The sequence below is a fragment of the Carassius gibelio genome, chromosome A5 (genome assembly GCF_023724105.1).
Source record: "Carassius gibelio isolate Cgi1373 ecotype wild population from Czech Republic chromosome A5, carGib1.2-hapl.c, whole genome shotgun sequence".
NCBI classification, from domain to species: Eukaryota; Metazoa; Chordata; class Actinopteri; order Cypriniformes; family Cyprinidae; genus Carassius; species Carassius gibelio.
In genome coordinates this window covers 34,959,484-34,978,594 of record NC_068375.1, presented here as the reverse complement: position 1 = coordinate 34,978,594, position 19,111 = coordinate 34,959,484, and the positions used below count along the sequence as shown (strand labels likewise).

Genomic DNA, 19,111 nt, shown 5'->3' with positions numbered 1-19,111 from the left:
TCCATAAATGCAAAATACAGATATTAACTTAAAAGTAAAGCATTCTTGGTGTTTTTGTCATGTTGCAATAGCCTGTTCACACTGATTATTTACCAAAATCAAAGTTGATATTGTATGCTAATAGATAGAGTTGTCATAATAACATATTACATGCTTTGAATTCCTTATATATAGCTATGCAGTGTTCTAAGCAGCTTGGATGGGTCGCTGTACGTGATGCAACATTTATTATAACCAGAGACTTAATATAATAAAGAGACTTGAGACTTGACTTGGACTCTAGCTCAGAGACTTGTGAGCATTTCTGGTGTACATATACAATTCACAATTTACAAATTATGCCTTTAATGTTTTAGACTTTAGACTTGCATTAAAATCGAAACAATGTAAAGCCCCTGAACATGGAAACTAATAGAACTTTGGTATCTAATTCGAGTTTGTGTTTGCCCGAAAAGATAAATGTCATCATATATCCCGTTCTGTGTTTTGAGAGGGCTTTGGGACACGAGCAGGACTGAGCCCACCTCTGTGTCTCATATCTCCAGATTTTCTCCCAATATTCCCAAGTAATTGACACTTTGTAAATGGATAGAAAAGCTAATTATATCATGAGCAAGACATGTATATTGAAAGGGAAAGTGAAACCAGTGCACGTAAAATGCACTGCACTATGGAGCCCTCCACATGAAATATGGAAAAATAAATATTAAAATGTTCTCACAACTTTTTAATTTGTTCCTTTGACTTATACATTTGTGGCCATGTTTAATAAACTTGTTGCCTTGTAAGATTAAAACTAAGGAATGCATTAGTAGGCTCACAAATGATTAGTACAAATGGCTAATATTTTACTATAATTTGTAAATTTATAATAATAATAAATAAACATAAAAATTAACTTTTTTAATGTTAATGAAAATACAGTAGTTCATTGTTAGTTCATGTTAATTCACAGTGCTTTAATGTTAACAAGCACATACAATACATTTTGAAATTAACATTACCTAAGACTAATAAATGCTGTAGAAATATTGTCCATGTTAAAGTAGTTAAGTAATGTTGACTAATGAACCGTATTGTAAAGTGTTACCAGCTTTTTTTCTAGTAATTAAAAATAAAACAAATAGGCAGAATAGAAGTAGAAAAGAGAGTGCTAGTGTTAGATGGTCAAGGTTTTTTTAATAGTAAATAAATAGAAAACAAGTAGGTAGAATAGAAAACAGCATAGAGAGTGCTAGAGTTAGAGGGTCAAGTGTAGATGGAAGAGTTAATAACAGTAATGTCTAATTTGTCTTAAATCTTTTGTTGCATAGGCTGACGTTTACTGAAAGAAAAAACGGTTAGACTAACAATGCTTTCTCTAACAGTTTAAGTGACCCACCTGCAGAACACAAAGCCATGTTCGCGTAATTTAAATCTCTGGGTTCGCGTCCCTCTCTCGTGATTCGGCATGAATCCAAATGTTTCAATGGTCGTGATGTGGCAGTCTTCAGACTTTGTTTGGAAAAGTGTGAGCAATTTTGCTATTTAGCATGTCTTTTACCAGGAAAGAGCAAGTAGAGCCTTGTTAGAGTCTTGTTTTCATTCACATCAAATTAAAAATGGCATCTACCTTCACCAAAGTGCAAAATACATTGAATGCGTGGTTTTAGTTACAAGTATAAGCCAGTTGGATGACTCGTGCACATTTTTGTGATTCTTCGAGTGGAAGCAGTTATTGGAAGTTTAGTCTTTCATCAAAACATCTGCTCTTGCCAATTTTATTTTATATTCAGTTTCACTTTATTACTTTCTCAAACTTTGGGCTGAGCTTCTGTCAGAACGTTAATCTGAATGGCTTTTTTGATGCACATTTGCAAGGGATGTTTTCCTGTGGTCATTAAAAGGTGGAGGTCTAACTGAGAAACAGAAAGAGTAAGAAAGGATTGGAGTTAATGTACTTTACCCCATGTATCTAAATTTCAGTCCCATAAAAAAAGCACCAGCCTCACCTGAGACCCTTGCGTAAAAAGAAGGATTGAGAGCAAGAGGAAGTGAAGGAAATAAACCGACAGATTTTTCATGAACAGAGAGCCGTTTTAAAATGTTGAACTTGAAGGTATTAATCTTGCAGTCATTCTCTTGCTTATATTATCATGCACATTGAGACAAGGTTAGCTATTGAATTTGACCTAAAATAGATGCAAATAAGAGGGAGAGACATTGCATCGAAAGTGCTTTTAGTCGCATGAGTGGGACGGAGTGTAAATGACCGTTCACAGATGTTAGGGAAGAGCATCAATCCTCTGATGCATCTGCATATGCTTGTGATAATCTGTCAGAATGGCAACAATTATGCAAATATATTCTCTTGATTATAATAGTACAATAGTTAATTAAAGGCACATGGCCATTTTTTTTTTTTTTTTTAGGAATCATTCACACAAAAATGAAAATTATTATTCTGTCATTATTTGCTCACCATTGTTTCATTTCATGTCTCTATGACTGACTTATGAACACAAAAGGAGAATTTTTGAAGAATATTCAAGTTATTCTCTGAAAATTCATCCTAGTGATTTTGGAATCATTATAATTTTTTTTCCCCAGTTGGATCTTTTTAATCTAAAACCCAAAATAAATAAATATATATATATATATATATATATATATATATATATATATATATATATATATATATATATATATATATATATATATATATATATATATATATATATATATAAAGAAATAAAATTAACTTTAACTGAAATTAAATAAAATACAATAATAACAAATAAAAATTTAAGTTGAAGTGCTGAAAGAACTAAAATGAAAAACAAAAAAGATAAAAAAATAAAATCTAATTCCAAATAATAAACTATAATAGAACAACACTGGATCCAGTTAATTGGACTGGTTTGATTCTTGAGTTTAACTGACTGATTGTCATCTGGACACAATGAATAACGACTTAATTGAAAAATAGATAATAGTAACCAAATTATCAAACTGTTTTGTGGATGCTGCGGAGTCATGAGTGTGACAAATCACACTATGTTCCTTTGAAGAGATGCAGCGTTCTGTAATAATGGTGTGCTCCTCAGCTGTGGATGAATGTGTAGTGATTATGATTCCCTAGGTTTCTTCTACAAAATAAAATGAAGGCTTCTTACACGGCAGTTTGAAGACATCACAACTCACACTACTGTGCGTGAATGAGTGTGTGGATATAAAGATCTGTATACAAAAAGGAAAAGATCATAAAAATCTTTCCCATATGAAAAAGAATATATATATATATTTTAAAAAGTAGATAATTTAAAAGCATATATATTTCAAACCTTAAATACCTAGTTTTGCGGTGCTCATTGGCTGTGATTTTCTTATTTAAAATTACAGCAATCATATGACTGGGTTTTTACATCAATTGCCGGTTATTCAGATTAAACACATTTAATTGTATATTTCCATCTGCTATAATTTTCTGTTAGTCACTGCATACTCACAAACGTCAATGTCGTAATTCAGTCTTGAATAGATTTCCTTTGCATGAAATTTATTTTTTATGTATGGGTCGAAGGACCTGATTTATTATTTATTGTATTATTTTTTAAGTAATTAAGTTGTAATATTAAAAGTAAAATATATGGTAGAATTATTACTATTCATTTGTCTCCAAATAATTTGAAATGTATAATTACATCACTTGCTCACCAGTAGATCCTCAGCAGTGAATGGGTGCCGTCAGAATGACAGTCAAAACAGCTAATAAAAACAAAAAAATGACATTAAAACAACTCCAGTCCATTAATTAACATATTGTGAAGTGAAAAGCTTTGTTTGAAAGAAACCAATCCATCATTAGGACATTTTAACTTTAAACCATTTTTTCCAGCTAAATCAGGAGATTCTGGGGAAATAAATGCACAGATCAAGCACTGTTAAACAAATGTGTTGGTGGATTGAGAAGATTATTTTAGCCAGGAGCGATGGTTTAAAGTTAAAATACTTTGATGGATTTGTTTTCTACTTGTGGATTATTGTGATGATCTCATTAGCATGAAATGCTAAATTTCTCCAAATCCATTCCGATGAACAAACAATCTCATCTCCATCTTAGATGTCCTGAGGGTGAGCAGATTTTCAGCAAATTTTCATTTTTGGCTGAAATATTCCTTTAATGGAAATCAATTAGGCAACATCTATTATGAACTTGGCCCATTGACTGTTGTCTAAATACTCTGTACTGATCCACAGCAGACCACAGATGCTTGGATTTAACCTTCTAACTCTGGATTTGAACATTTTTTGAATGTGGTATTTTAAGTGTTCAAAATTATTAAATGAATTCCTTGTTGTTTTTAATCTTGGTAGCCTTATTTTGTCCGGTTGATTTTCATCCTCATTTCTTTCCTCCCAAGTCAGTGGAATGGGATAGAAAAGTCAGTACGATTATAAATTATGCAAAGATGTCACCTGGGGAAAGTTTATGAGGGTGTGCAAGTTTTCAAAGGCAGATTTGTGCACCATACAGCCATCGCTCCACAGCGACACCAGCTGCTGGACGTTAAACTGCTTCCTGCTCTGCTCCAGCTAGAATCACGTGCCACTGCTCTTTGAGAAACATAAAATATTTTCAAACTCACGTGATTGTGTGAATTCAGTAGGTGCGGGTGTCTCAGAACACCAAATTGTGGAAAATTTGTCCTAATCTTGCATTTGAGCAGTCTCGTGCCAGTCTCTGCATGCAAACGCACACACACACACACACACATGATCGCTCGCTGAGAGAGCTGCATCCAGCAGAGCTTTTGATTGAGCGTGATGAAGCGTTAATTAGTGTACCTGATTTGGAGGCCTTTGGCACGAGGTGTTTGTTTATGGTGGGAGAAGACGGCGCATGGTGCCTGTGCCTGGGGCACTGGGTTAGTGATTTTATAAATGATTTGAAGTGATTCAAAAAGACAATCTAGGTCAAGCTCCGCTGAACTGCTTTAATAGTTCAGTGTAAAATCTGCGGGAAGAATTAAATAGCCAGACTGCTTCATTACTTACTAATGCTCAAAAGATATCTGTAAGATTTCTTTTATGTTTTTGAAAAAAGACTCATGTGCACAAAGGCTGCATTTATTTATATTACTACATTATCACAAATATTTTCAATTTTTATTGTATTTTAAAGCGTAATTTAATCCTGTGATGCAAAGCTGAATTTCTCTTCTGCATCATACAGTCTTCACTGAGTCACATGATCCTTCTGAAATCTTTTGAAACGTTGTAAATGTCTTTACTGTCCAGTTAAGTAATTAAAAAAAATTTTTGTAGAATATTGCTTATTCTTAGTGTTTAAGATTTCACAAACCGCTAAACCTACTGAACTTCAGTATGTAAATTGTCCCACCACAATTTATACATTTTGCTGCAGACGTGAATTTATCCTCAAATTTATCCGTGTGGCTTTATTTAGAAATGTGTTCACAATATCATGAGTTACAACATTGAATAAGGGATTTGAGCTATATAAGGGGACCAGTATATGTTTTGCAATCTTGTTTAGTGCCACTAGTGTCATAGAAATGACACTTCACTTTTAAACAGGTGTGTAAAGCTTGTGTTTTTGTGTTGTGCTGGATCACTGCTTTTGTTCTTCCTCTGTAACTATACCAGACTGCAGATGTGATGCTGCATACAGCAGGGTTGTTATCAGCGTGTCATGATGTGTTACATCTCATACTCCCCATTGTGTTTAATATCCATATTTCTGTTGTTGTGTGTATTAGGAGGAGAGTCTTACTGGGGGAAGCCGTTCAAGGACGAGTTCAGGCCCAATCTGTCTCACACGGGTCGTGGTATTCTGAGCATGGCTAACTCAGGACCCAACACTAATAAATCCCAGTTGTGAGTAAATGTTTCATCTGATCATCACAGTGACTGGATTAATATCAAACGCTCTGTTTAGAGATTGTTTTAAACCTATAAATTAATTCAGCCTGAGTCTTTTAACACAGACTCTGTTCAAACTTTCTATCACTTTAACCTGATGTCTGCTTTGGGTTTTTTATAAACCTTTTTAACAGAAGATTCTGTTTTAAATATTGACCTTTGACACTGCTAGAATTTTCTCTATCCTAAAAATAACCAGCACCTATGATGTCATTCTGATATTTGCATACTGGATTCTGGTTGGTCTTGTCTTTCTTGTACTACTTTAACCCTCGGTGGCCAGCAATAACAAATGGGAGGAATAAAAGCCTTAATTGACCTGAAAATTCAACATTATTTTTGTTGCCTTTGTAAGCACTGATGTTTAGACCATGAAATGCAAATATAGGTTAAGTATGAAATTGCCCTAACAAAAAACTTTTTTTGTCTGTTTACTTTCAGCTTTATAACATTTCGCTCATGCACATACCTGGACAGAAAGCACACTGTGTTTGGAAGGTAATTTTATTCATGGATTTATTTGTTTTCAGTAATGGCACATTCACAGTCATGTCACATTCATCAGGGCAGAACTAAATAAAAACATTTTTTATAATAATAAATAAAAATAAAGTTTTATGATCACTCTTTTAAAAATAAATAATTTTTCTAAGGTTTTTTATTTTTTTATAAGTGTTTTAGGTTTGCCCAATTAGTTGAATAAATAATTTAATTGTGAATTGTTTCCTGTAAAAAAATAACGTAATACTAAAAATAACTGACAGCGATATCAATCATGAATCTCTAAACTACAGTTAAAAAAATTATTTTTTTCCTTTTTTTAATCTTTAGAAAGTTTTCTATGCTCACCAAAGTTGCATTTATCTAATATAAAATAAAAACAGTAATATTTTGAAATATTGTATTATAATTGAAAATAAAAAAAAATTCTATGAAAATATTTATTTTAAAACGTAATTTATTCCTGTGATATTAAAGCTGGATTTTCAGGATCATTACTCCAGTCTTCAGTGTCACATGATCCTTCAGAAATAGCTTTAATATGCTAATTTTAGTGCTCAAGAAATAATAATTTATCATCATCAATGTTGTAAACAGTCGTGCTGCTTACTATATTTGTGAAAACTGAAAGTTTATAATTAAAGAATTTTAAAAAAAATCAAAGAATAGCATTTATTTGAAATGCACATCTTTTTAATATAAATGTTTTCACACACACTGTTTTGATCATTTTAATGTTAATTTCTTTATTAAAAACAACAACATTTGAATGGTAGTATATGTTTATCTTAAAATGCATGCGTGTTTGTGTATTTGTGTAGAGATTGTGTTCATTACAGTGATTCCAGTGTAGGTTAAATTGTAAATTTCTAATTTGGTCAGCTTTCTCTGTTTGAATCCCTTCCTAGGGAAAAGCATGTCTGCTATTGAATCAGAACATTCCAGCACACACACATACACACACACACTTGCACTTTGAGGGAAAGTCTTGCCCATTTGGCACGGAGTTGAAATCCTTGGACTCTAGCTGTGGAATTCAGAGGCTTGTCAGCATAAGCCTGAACCAAACTTCTGTGCACACTCACATGCATCTCTCAGTCTGTGTGTACTTACTGAGCATGTGCTGTGAGAATGCACACACACACACACACACACACACACACACACACCCCTCGACCCTCAGCCCTAGGGCTAACCTGTTTAATAGGAACAGCTGAACAAAGAGAGAAAGTTCACAGTATGTGTGCATATAGATCCAACACAACCAAAAAGATAAATGGGGCATCAATTACCGATCATTTACATGTTGTAGATTTATTAATTGGTTAATTGCTAAAACGATTGCTAAAAATGATTATAGAAGCACAATTTTTCAAATCTTCTGAAGCCATATTATATATATATTTTTTTTCTGAAACCCAGTTTCAATATTTGCAAGATTAGCAGCGACTTAAAAGCCAATTTATTTAATATTTATATATATAAAGTATTTAATAATTTGAATTTTATTTTCAGTTTTTGTAATTGATATGCTTGTCATTTTTATTTAGCTTTACTTTATTATTATTTCAGCTTTAGTTTGACTAATTTTAGGATTTCAACTTAAGTTTATTTGTTACATTGGCAGAGCAACATTTCTTATTTTCATGCAAGTTTAGGATTTTCATGTTTTTTTGTTTTTCCTTACTGAAAATGATTTATAGATAAATAGCTTCAGTTAACAATAACAAACCATTTAAAAGCTGTTGTATGATTTCAAAAGACTTAAAATATAGCATAATTTTCCATGCTTTGGACCTTTTTTGTTCTTCTTGTAGCATAACGGCTCAAGATGAGGATAAATAACTTGCATTTTTGGTTTTGTTGTTACTTTAAAAGAAAAGCTGAAGATTGTAGGCTACAGTGAGAGAGTTTGATTCAGTCTCATTAGAGATATTATCACCACTTGGCCCTAAATAATACCTCATTTACTCTTTGCAGCAGGATTTTAATAGGATTCTGTGCCTCTCTTGCTCTCTTTTAGAGTGGTTGGTGGTTTGGAGACCCTCCAAGCGATGGAGAATGTTGAAAGCAATCCGAAGACAGACAAACCCAAGGTTCAGAAGCCACTTATTTCCCTTGTGTAGCATCAGAAATGTACGATTCGTTTACACAAGTGTGTGTCAGCAGTCCAGGGCTGTGCGTGCTTTATGTTGACTCATGGTAGCTCCTGTTTGTTTCGATTTTTCCATCTGCTGTCAAATCCCACAGTGCCAAAAGAGCAAATAGTCCAATTTAAAACGGCAGAATTTCCACTATTTTTGTCGTCTTCATGTAAAATGTTATAGCTTGGGGCAGAAGAATGTTTGACATTTTGCTTCAGTGCTTTTTGTTTTTCCTTGTAAAGATTTAGATTTTTGAAAAGGTAACAGCATGCTTATAGGTGAAGTGTTTTCTCTTACTCTTTTTCTCCTTCCATGACCAGTCTGAGATAAAGCTGCTGAGCGCTACAGTATTTGTGGACCCGTATGAGGAAGCTGATGCACAGGTAAGAATTTGTATGCATGTATGCAATACAGTATCATATTTGTTGTGTTTTCATGCCATGCTGTTGATGTGACACTGTGTGTGTGTTTAGATTGCAGCCGAGCGAGAAAAGGAAGCACAGAAACAGGAGGAAGAGAGAGCGCAAACTTCTGCTTCAGTCAACAGGGCAAAAACAGAGGACAAGCCTAAAACCTTCAGACCAGGAGTGGGCAAATATATCAACACAGCTGCCACGTGAGTTCTCACACACACACACACACACATCCGGGATGATGCCGAGCAGTTGAATACGAAAACGGTTTAAAATGATACGATTTGATAGATTTTTGTTATATTGCGAGATATTGTATTGATTTATTTCAGTTGAATATCCACAAATACTTCTCTTGCAACAGTGAGGAGGTTATTTGATCATTACTGAGGTAATACATATGAGTTACATTACCAGAAACTCTCCTGCAAGCACAGAAATGATTCATACATAGTCTGTTGGCTTTCAAAGTCTGAAATTTTCTCTGGTAATTCTCATCTTTATCACAAAAAAAAAACTTTTCATGTAAAGCGATGTTTTGTCTGATTTCTAAAAAGAAATGTTATTTGTTGTTATTTATCAAAAGGTTATAGGATTTCAGCATTTTCACGATTTATACTCTGACTTTGTATTCTGTCTTTGTAATGATAGATAGATAGATAGATAGATAGATAGATAGATAGATAGATATATAGATAGATAGATAGATACTAGATTACTACAGTATTTTGGCCAGTGTTTACCATGGTTAATATTTTTGTAATTGTACAGATGGATGATTCTTATATAAAGCTGCTCTGATGGTAAATGATTGTGTTTGTGGGTGTCACTAGTGAGGGGTTTGGACTCAAGATATCAGCACGGTTTACTGAGAACAGCAGGAGATCATTCTAATTATCCCTCACAACCCCACTGCTTCTCACACACACACACACACACACACACACAGGTGATTACCTGATGGGAACAGCGCCATTTATCACATGCACAAGCTGCCTGCAAGTATTATGAAAAAATATACTTTTTTTATTTCATTTTGAGTCATTTTGCTTATCACAAACAAACATGGGGTTCAGATAATTAAATGAGCTCAAAATAACTGACAATTAAGATTCTACTAGAGGAATTTAGAAAATGAGAAAGAAAAGATATTTAAAAAAAATTATAAAAGGATAAATGATTTTTATTTTTGTTGTTTTTTGAATGTTTTAAATATGCAAATGAGAACAATCTGCCATGTATTTCGTTTTTTACCATTTCAATACTTTGTGTATTTTAGGTATGTCTTATTCTTGTCTTTTATTTATTTTTTTTACTTTAGTTTATTATTTATACTTTTTTAAATATCGCATGATATTCTTTCATATTGTAGGTTAAAACTGATTTAAAGATACCATAAAAGACTAATTACTACTGAAAGTGTAGGTTTTTATTTTCACTATTTCTGTGAACCTTCGGTTTAAACAGGCTACTGTACCTTTAAGAGCTTACTTTGTAAGGGACTTCCATTGTCATTGGCTAAACTCTTTGCGTGTGAAACGATGAGTAATAGCGTTTACATTCAAGTTCCAAATTTGCTGCGGTTTCATTCAATAACAGCTTTTTTCATTTTTTTTTTTGCAAATCCTGGATTTATATTGTGACCGATTCACAAAACATTGTGCTCTGAAACTTGCCAGACAAACTGCTGAGGCTAGACTCACATAATCACTACTGAATCAATTACACAAACCTAATTAACTTTAATATCTTCATCAGGAAACATTCCCGCCCAGATGGTGAAAAACCCTCCACAAGTGAAGCTCCTGCCAAGAGACCCAAAGGCAGAACAGGTTTTGGAGACTTCAGTTCCTGGTAGAAGCACAGCACCGTCCCTCTTCACGAAGAATGATTGTGGGTAAATTGAGATATTGGACTTATCTTACTCTGAGCAGACCTTTTGGGTTTTCCCTTTTATTGTTTTTATTTTGAAAGTTGTTGTATTTTTAGATAATAATGTGCATGAATTTAGTTCATGTGCAGTCAAGTCTTTCTTTATATTGAGCCCTGTAAATAATTATTTTGTGCATATTAAATGACTTCATCTATGCATTAATAAATGCAATTTGCTAAACGTTTGGCTAGTTCATGCTTGAATGTTTTTATTTTTGTTTGTATGGTATGGAAGCCCATTGCTGACTTATTTGTTTTGCCGAAAAAGAAAAACAAACAAAAAGATCTTATTGCGACTTTATATTTCACAGTTGCTGTAGACTCACATACTGTGAGTCAGTCTTTTCTAGGGCTGCGCCGATCACGATCGGCCGATCGTTATGCGCATCTCGTTTATTTGCGCATCTTCTCAGTTAACAATGGCTCTATGTGAAATCAGGCACCTGATGGAATTTACCGCTGATTAGAGAACCGGCTTTACTGACGAGATGCACATAACGATCGGCCGGAGCACCCCTAGTCTTTTCCTCGTCTTCATTTAGTGTTTTGTCATTGTGTGCTGGTATTGTGGCATTGTGCTTGTAGCTATAGTTCTCCAGTGGGATGTTCCATTCTGATTCATCCACAAGTTCCAGAATGGGGCATGGAATGTTTTTGTAGTTTACACAATAGAGCATTTCTCTTCTTGTTGATGTGATTTTGAATGTCTTTTTCTGGAGCGGAGTTTCCTATGCTTGCTTGCTTTGTTCTTGACTGTTCTTGCTGAGTGTGTAGGTTTATTCGTTTAGTTAGCTGCTAAGACCCAAGTGTATTTCATACGACCCCAGAGGCCAATTACACAAGCTTAGTGTTTCCGATGTTGCCTCTTTCACTTCCTTCTGTTGGACGAATCTCAGGTTTAAGGTCATTCGTTTTTTTTTTTTTTTTTTCTTTATTCAGCAATGACAGTTTGATGAAACATGTAAAAACATTTATAATGTTATAAAAATAAAAAAAATCGCAAAAATGTTGTTGTTATTTTTTTTAATTATCGAAGAATACGTAATACATTAATTGTAGTTTACACAAAAAAAATTCTAAAACTGATCATTAGAGATGTTTCGTGAGCAGAAAATCAGTATATTAGAATGATTTCTGATGGATCAGGTGACACTGAAGACTGGAGTAATGATGCTGAATATTCAGCTTTATCATCACAAAATAAATTACATTTTAAAATGTAATAAAAATAACAATTTCATATTATTACTTTTTTTTTTTTTTTTTTTTTTTTTTTTTTAGAATACCATCTTTGTGAGTATAAGTGACAAAAACATTAAAGAAATCTTCCAGGCCCCAATCATTTGAACGTTATGCCCTGTTATGAGACTGAAGCACAGACTGCTTTGTGCCGTGTCTTTCAGGACGCTGGAGAGCAGGTCAGGTTTCTGTGTGTAAGTGATACTGGCAGGTGATGTGATCATGGCCTGGTAAACAACTTGTGGATCTCAGAGGAGTGCTTTTCCTCCGGCCATTACGTAACCCTACATCTGTCTCCTGCGGGATCAGGGGTTCAGTCAGTCAGGCTCGTCTCTTCAGTGTCAGAGAGCAGGAGGAAATCTGGCACTTTTTACCAAATGCTCTAACTTGCCAATAACAGATTCATGTTCAAATAATGTGCTGCTCTGTCCTCCACAAGTTCCTTATTCTTATTTTTCCCTCAAACTGTTTGTGTGGGTTTGTACAAAATGAGTCATTTAAAATATTTTTGTGATAATACATATTTAACATTAATCCTCTGTGATATGCTTATGTTCTAACAATAAAATAATTATATATATATATATATATATATATATATATATATATATATATATATATATATATATATATATATATATATATATATATATATATATACAGTGGGGCTCGAAAGTTTGGGCACCCCTTGCAGAATCTGTGAAAATGCGAGTAATTTTCAAAAAATAAGAGAGATCATACTAAATGCATGTTATATTTTATTTAGTACTGTCCTGAGTAAAATATTGTACATAAAAGATATTAACATTTAGTCCACAAGACAAAAACAATTGCTGAAATTATTAAAATAACCCCACTCAAAAGTTTGGGAACCCTTGGTTCTTAGTACTGTGTTCTGTTACCTGATGATCCTCGACTGTCTTTCTGTTTTGTGATGGTTGTGCATGAGTCCCTTGTTTGTTCTGAACAGTTAAACTGAGTAGCGTTCTTCAGAAAAATCTTTATGGTCCTGCAGATTCTTCAGTTTTCCAGCATCTTTACATATTTGAACCCTTTCCAGCAGGGACTTTATGATTTTGAAAAGCATTTTTTCAGACTGAGGACATTTGAGGGACTCAAACACAACTATTTAAAAAGATTCAAACGTTCACTGATGCTCCAGAAGGAAACAAGATGCATTAAGAGCTGGGAGGTGAAAACTTTTGAACACGATGAAAATGGCCAAAGTTGTCTTATTTTGTTGAAATATATATATTTTTTCCATTTAGTTCTGCCCTTCGTAAGCAACAGAAGATACTTGTATGTTTCCAGGTACACAAATTAAGTACAATTTACCTTGATCTTCAAATTCCAAAGGTTTTCAGGTTTTCCCACTGTATATATATATATATATATATATATATATATATATATATATATATATATATATATATATATATATAAAATTGTATTCTGTATATTTTTCTAAACGCATGGAAAAAACCATGGTGTTTTTATGCATAAATCAAATTATTTTGCCTTCACCAGCTTAATATGTGCAGTAATATCATTTGTCAGTCTCCTGTGAGGATTTGCATGAGTCACACTGTGGAACATTCTTGCCATATGGCTCATATTTTCTCAATATACTATAAAACTATGTTTGTTTAAAGTTGATCAGTGAACAAAAACAGACATTTAACTTTGTTAACATTTAACAAAGATGTTCCAATAAGATTTAAAAGAAGACAAATTGTAATATTTGAAACTGGTTTCTTAAACCACACATTTTGGAAAATTGCAACTCACAAATTCATAGAGATTCAGTCAAACATTACATTATCTCAGAGTTCTGTAATTGTGCTGCATTCATAAGTGTCTAATAGTGCTAATTTCTATTATCTATCGGTGTAGATTCCTAGAAGCCCCTTTGAAACAGCTTTCAGTAAAGCATTAGCCATCTGTTTCTTACGGAGTATCCAGGAAAATTTCCTGAGCGTGCCATTTCTGTGATGTCTGCATGCCAGAGTCTCTTTAAACCGTCAGGATGGACTGTTTTGAAGGATGCATGGATTTCACGTATTTAGGGCCCGAGCGGTTTCCTTAAAGTTATGAAACATGCTGTTTATAGATGTAAAGTACAGATTATGCTGTAGGTTGTTACAAAGGCATTATAGATTTCAGATGACTTGATATACACTACTGGTCCAAATCAATGGAATAATGGGATCATTTTTTTAATTTATTAATTTTTAAAGTTTTTAAAATGCCCCTTATGCTCATCAAAGCTACTTTTATTTGATCAGAAAGGCAATCAAACAATAATATTGTGAAATACTATCAAATAAAATAGACAACTAATTCAAATATATTTTAAAATGCAAAGCTGAATTTTCAGCATCATTAGTGTCACATGATCCTTCAGAAATTATTCTAACATGTGATTTGCTGCTCAGTTATTATCGGTTGTTTATTATAATTTTTTGCTGGGAACCATGATACTTTTGTATACCATAATATATATATATTTTATATTCTTTGATGGATAGAAAGTTCAAATAACTTAAATAGCAGTCTAAAATATTAACTGGAGCAAAAATTGACTGGAGCAATGATGCTGAAAATTCAGCTTTGCACCACAGGAATAAACTACAATGTAAAATATATTTGAATTTTTTTTATTTTATTTTTTATTTTATTTTTTTGTAAATTGTAGTAATATTTCACAATAATACTGTTTTTACTGTATTTCTGGTCTAATAATTCAGTCTTTGTGACCATAAGAGTTCTATCAAAAACATTTACATAATCTTCATCTTTCCAAACTTTTGACTGTAGTGTACAACTCTTTACATACTTTATATTGCTTTTTTGGTGCCCGTTCATTTTCTTCATTTGAAGAAGAGCAGCCAGCACAATCTCCTTTTAAAAGACACGATGACATCATTTTTATTTAAGAGGTGAGTTAAGCCTTTATGATCCAGAATCATGTTGTGTGGATCATGGGAGAACGAGAGTTTCTGTGTCAGCGTGCTGATGATGTCATCGCAGCATCTGTGCCTTTATTAGATCAGTGGGTTTGAAGTTGTTCAACAGTGAGTTGAATCATTATTGCAGATGCACTCATTGGATCGATGATACAACGCTCACTGAAAAATGATCAGCTGTCACTAATGTGTGTGTGTGTCTGTGAGAGAGGACACGTTCTGGCTGATCTTGTTCAGGGAATCAGCTGATAATGGGGAATTGGTTCAGTTGTTCTCTCTTTGTGTGTGTGTGTGTGTGTGTGTGTGTGTACCTCTCACAGGCAATTTTTGCTGACAGACTAGGTGACAATGGCGGGAGCAGCTGCTGACAGCTGGGAACTTTCCAGCCCCATCTGGCCCCCTGCCACCTCACCAGTGCCAACCATCAGCACTGCTCCACATTACATGTGTTTGGAAGTGCACACAAGTCTGAAAAAGCTGAAGCTGATCTTGATTTGTTGGTTGGAAATATGGTGTCATCATGACACCAATGAATATGAGCGAGATGTGAAAGGAATTATTATTATTATTTTAAATGTAATTAAATTTAATTTAATTAGTATTTTTTATTTTTAATATTTCATATTATTTTAATAACAAAATCTATTTTTTTATTTTATTTTTTAGATTTTACTTTTTAATTTAGTTTCATATCTTTTAATTATTTTAAAATTATTTTAGTTAAATTTGATTTTTTTTATAGTATTTTTGTTGACATTAAATTTTTATCTCATATTTTTGAACTTTATTTCATTTCATACAGTATTTTCACTGATTGTAGGGTTTTTTACATTTTATTTTACAAATGGTTTATTTTTCATTTATTGCAATTTCAATTTCATTAGATAATTTGACTTAATTCATTTTATTGTGGTATTTTATTTCATTAATATACTTAGTTTTATTTTTGTTTACATATTTTTAATATTTTTACATATTTACATTTTTAAAATTAAAATTACATTTTAATATTAAAATTTAATTTTAATATTATTCATTGTAGTATTTTATTTTATTTAATTGATCTAGCATTTTAATTTATTGTTTTAATTGTATTGTGTTTTGTGTCATGCCAGTAAATCACTTCAAACTGAAAATGAAACTAAGTGCCTGTTGTAAAACCTACTGTTTTGTAGGTTTTACAACCAAATGTATTAGAACACGCATTGAGACACAGCTAGTGTTTTTGACAGGGTGAGTATGATTCAGAGGTGGGAGTGGCTGATTGTGCTCACGCACACATAACATTAGATTCAGAGGGAGCGGATAGAGAAAGGGGTGAGGCAGAATCGCTTCGGCGAGTCTCAGCTGGCGTTTTTGGTGTCAGCTGTAAAAAAAGAAAATGCCTGAGGCACAAAATGTGTATATATTGTGTCTCTCTCTCTGATAGAAGTCTGTCATCTTAACAATCGTATCTCCAAACTAACACTGAAAATGTTATATGAGGTGGTAATACTTCAATGCTTAAATTTATTCTACAGTAGCTGATGTAAGCGTTTTCTTTCAGCATAAAATCTCTTTCTTACTTGACAGACCTGACTGAAATAGGTGTCCTGAGAAATCACACCTGTCTGTGTGACTGACTGTGCTCTGCATCTGTTAGCTGATCTCAGAACTTGGAGGCTTGAGTTTCGGCTGAGACTGTCTGTCTGCTGAGCAATGGCTCATGGAGGGAGTGTTTGGGAAAACTGTTTGGAAACAGTCATTATTCTTAGTTACACTGAAGTTTATTATAACAATTTCATTAAAAATGCCCATTTTACGGTGTTTGAATCTATATTATGAATCATTTCACAATCAAATATCAAAGATGTGTCCCATCTTAGTTGATATTTAGTGGAATTTAAATGCTATTTCTAAAATTATACTATCTTTAAAAACTGAGATTCATGCTTGTTGTACATGAATCACCATTCACTTTTATTTTCACGAAGTTATTTGTTGTTTTGGAGTCTCTAAGATTTTTTGAAATGCTTTTTGGAAGAAGTCTCTTATGCTCACCAAGGGTGCATTTATTTGATAAAAAATTACAATGAAAACAGTAATATTAGGGGTGACCGTGATTTATTCTTAAAGCGTATTTATTCAGTAACCAAAATTTCTACTTATGTTGAAAACCGTTACAGGTTTGGAATTTGAAATGGTTGTTTTTCTTTGCTCACCAAAATCAAAACAAAAATATTTGATCTGAAAGTGCACCGTGTATCAAAGTCCCATATAATCAAGCCCCACCATGCATCACATAGTCATAAGTACTCTATAAGTATTCTATTGAAATATGTCATGTCACATTATGGAAGTTGAATGCATTACGAATACACATCTGCTGTGGATTGTGCTCTCAGTGACTCGTGACTCACTTCTTAGCTCCTTCTCATTGGTCCTATCTCTTAATCCAGAGTCACCATCACCAGTGTGTTTAGATCTGTCACAGGCTCATATCCACCAGCACCTATGTGTGATGTTGTAATGAGGATAAATGAGTCGAATACAGGACTCTGGAGTAATGGAAAGCCATAGAACAGCCTGTTCCAAAGAACTCCACTGGACGCGTGTCCCCTTCCTTCAGCTGTTATTATCTTTCTGAAGGGATGAGTCACCCCCGGTGCTGTGACTATCTGTCTGCCTGCTTTCCAGCCTGTTTATGTGTCTCTCCCTCCATATAAATCAGACACCCAAGCGCATTGCTGCCAGTACAGAGATCCAGGATGCACTTGAGTTTTGTGTGTTACCAGCAAAGGTGGGTTTGTCATGCGTCATTCCTTTGGTTTTAGGTTTTCTCAAAAAGTCTAGCCACAGATGAAAATATAGAAGCATGGAAGCAAATATGTTGTATTTTTAGCAATAAACTGTTAGCAAGAAAATCCTCATATACATAGATTTATCTTTTTGACGTCCAGAATTCTTTTTTTAGCATAAAACATTTGATGTTAACATGAAATGCTAACAACATCTTTGTGGTACCAGAACTAATAACTACAGCTATTACTAACATGCAATGACATGATCAGCGCTTAAGATAACTTAACCATAAAAACTGTGCACAAATACTGGTTCAAATATTAGTTATTAACTGTTTTAGTGAGGTTTTTTTTTTCAGTTTTTGTTTCAGTTTTATTATACAGAGGATATAAAATTGGAGAATAATCTATAAATACTTGAAATATTCTGAAATATTGTTCATCTTCATCGCTCAAAATGTAACTGAATATTAGCTGTATTATTAATAATTGTAATATGTAATGTAATATTAATAATTGTAATATTAAGCAGTGCAAATGTTGTTAACATTTATAATAAGAAATGTCTCTTGAGCAGTAAATCAGCATATTCATATTTCATATTATATAATATTCAATTTTATAATATTTCTTATTATAACTGTTTTTGCCATATGTTTGTTTGATTAGTTAAATGCACCCAGAATTATTTCTAAAGTATCATGTGACACTAAAGACTGAAAATGTAGCTTTTCTATCACAAAAATAAATGACATTTTAAAATGTATGAAAATAGAAAACCGTTATTTTTATTTTGAATAATATTTAATTGTATTACTGTATCTTTTATTACATAACTGCCATCTAGGTAAGCATAAAATAGCTCTTTAAAAAAAACATTCATACATTTTTTAACAGTACTGTTTGAATGTTAAGTTAAACTAAAGAAAATAAAACTAAAAATGATATTTCAAATATATCTTCGATAAATTAAAAATCTGAATGCTAAAGGGTATTGCCTTTACAGCTACAACATATAATACATTATAACCATTTTAACTAATGTTGAAACTATTGTTTATTGTTAGTTCACGCTGACTGATGTAGTTCACAAATGAATCCTTAATGTACAGTGTTGCCATTTTATTCTTATTTTGGTTTTCCTTTTTAAGAAGAACTTCTCCAAGCAATCAGTGATGACATGATTGAAGGCCTATAAGACCTGCAGCTGG

General features: G+C 33.0%; 1 protein-coding gene across 1 annotated transcript in view; it reads left to right on the top strand.

Moving 5' to 3' along the window:
- LOC128013967 (RING-type E3 ubiquitin-protein ligase PPIL2) overlaps nucleotides 1-11,096 on the top strand; it is a 28,613-nt gene extending 17,517 nt beyond the window's left edge. The window contains exons 15-20 of the mRNA XM_052597180.1: nucleotides 5,763-5,880; nucleotides 6,367-6,423; nucleotides 8,450-8,522; nucleotides 8,891-8,953; nucleotides 9,044-9,186; nucleotides 10,742-11,096. Of these exons, the coding sequence (XP_052453140.1) occupies nucleotides 5,763-5,880; nucleotides 6,367-6,423; nucleotides 8,450-8,522; nucleotides 8,891-8,953; nucleotides 9,044-9,186; nucleotides 10,742-10,841 (554 nt within the window). The 3' untranslated portion in view covers nucleotides 10,842-11,096. The remainder of the gene's footprint in view (nucleotides 1-5,762; nucleotides 5,881-6,366; nucleotides 6,424-8,449; nucleotides 8,523-8,890; nucleotides 8,954-9,043; nucleotides 9,187-10,741) is intronic.
- Nucleotides 11,097-19,111: the final 8,015 nt, after the last annotated feature.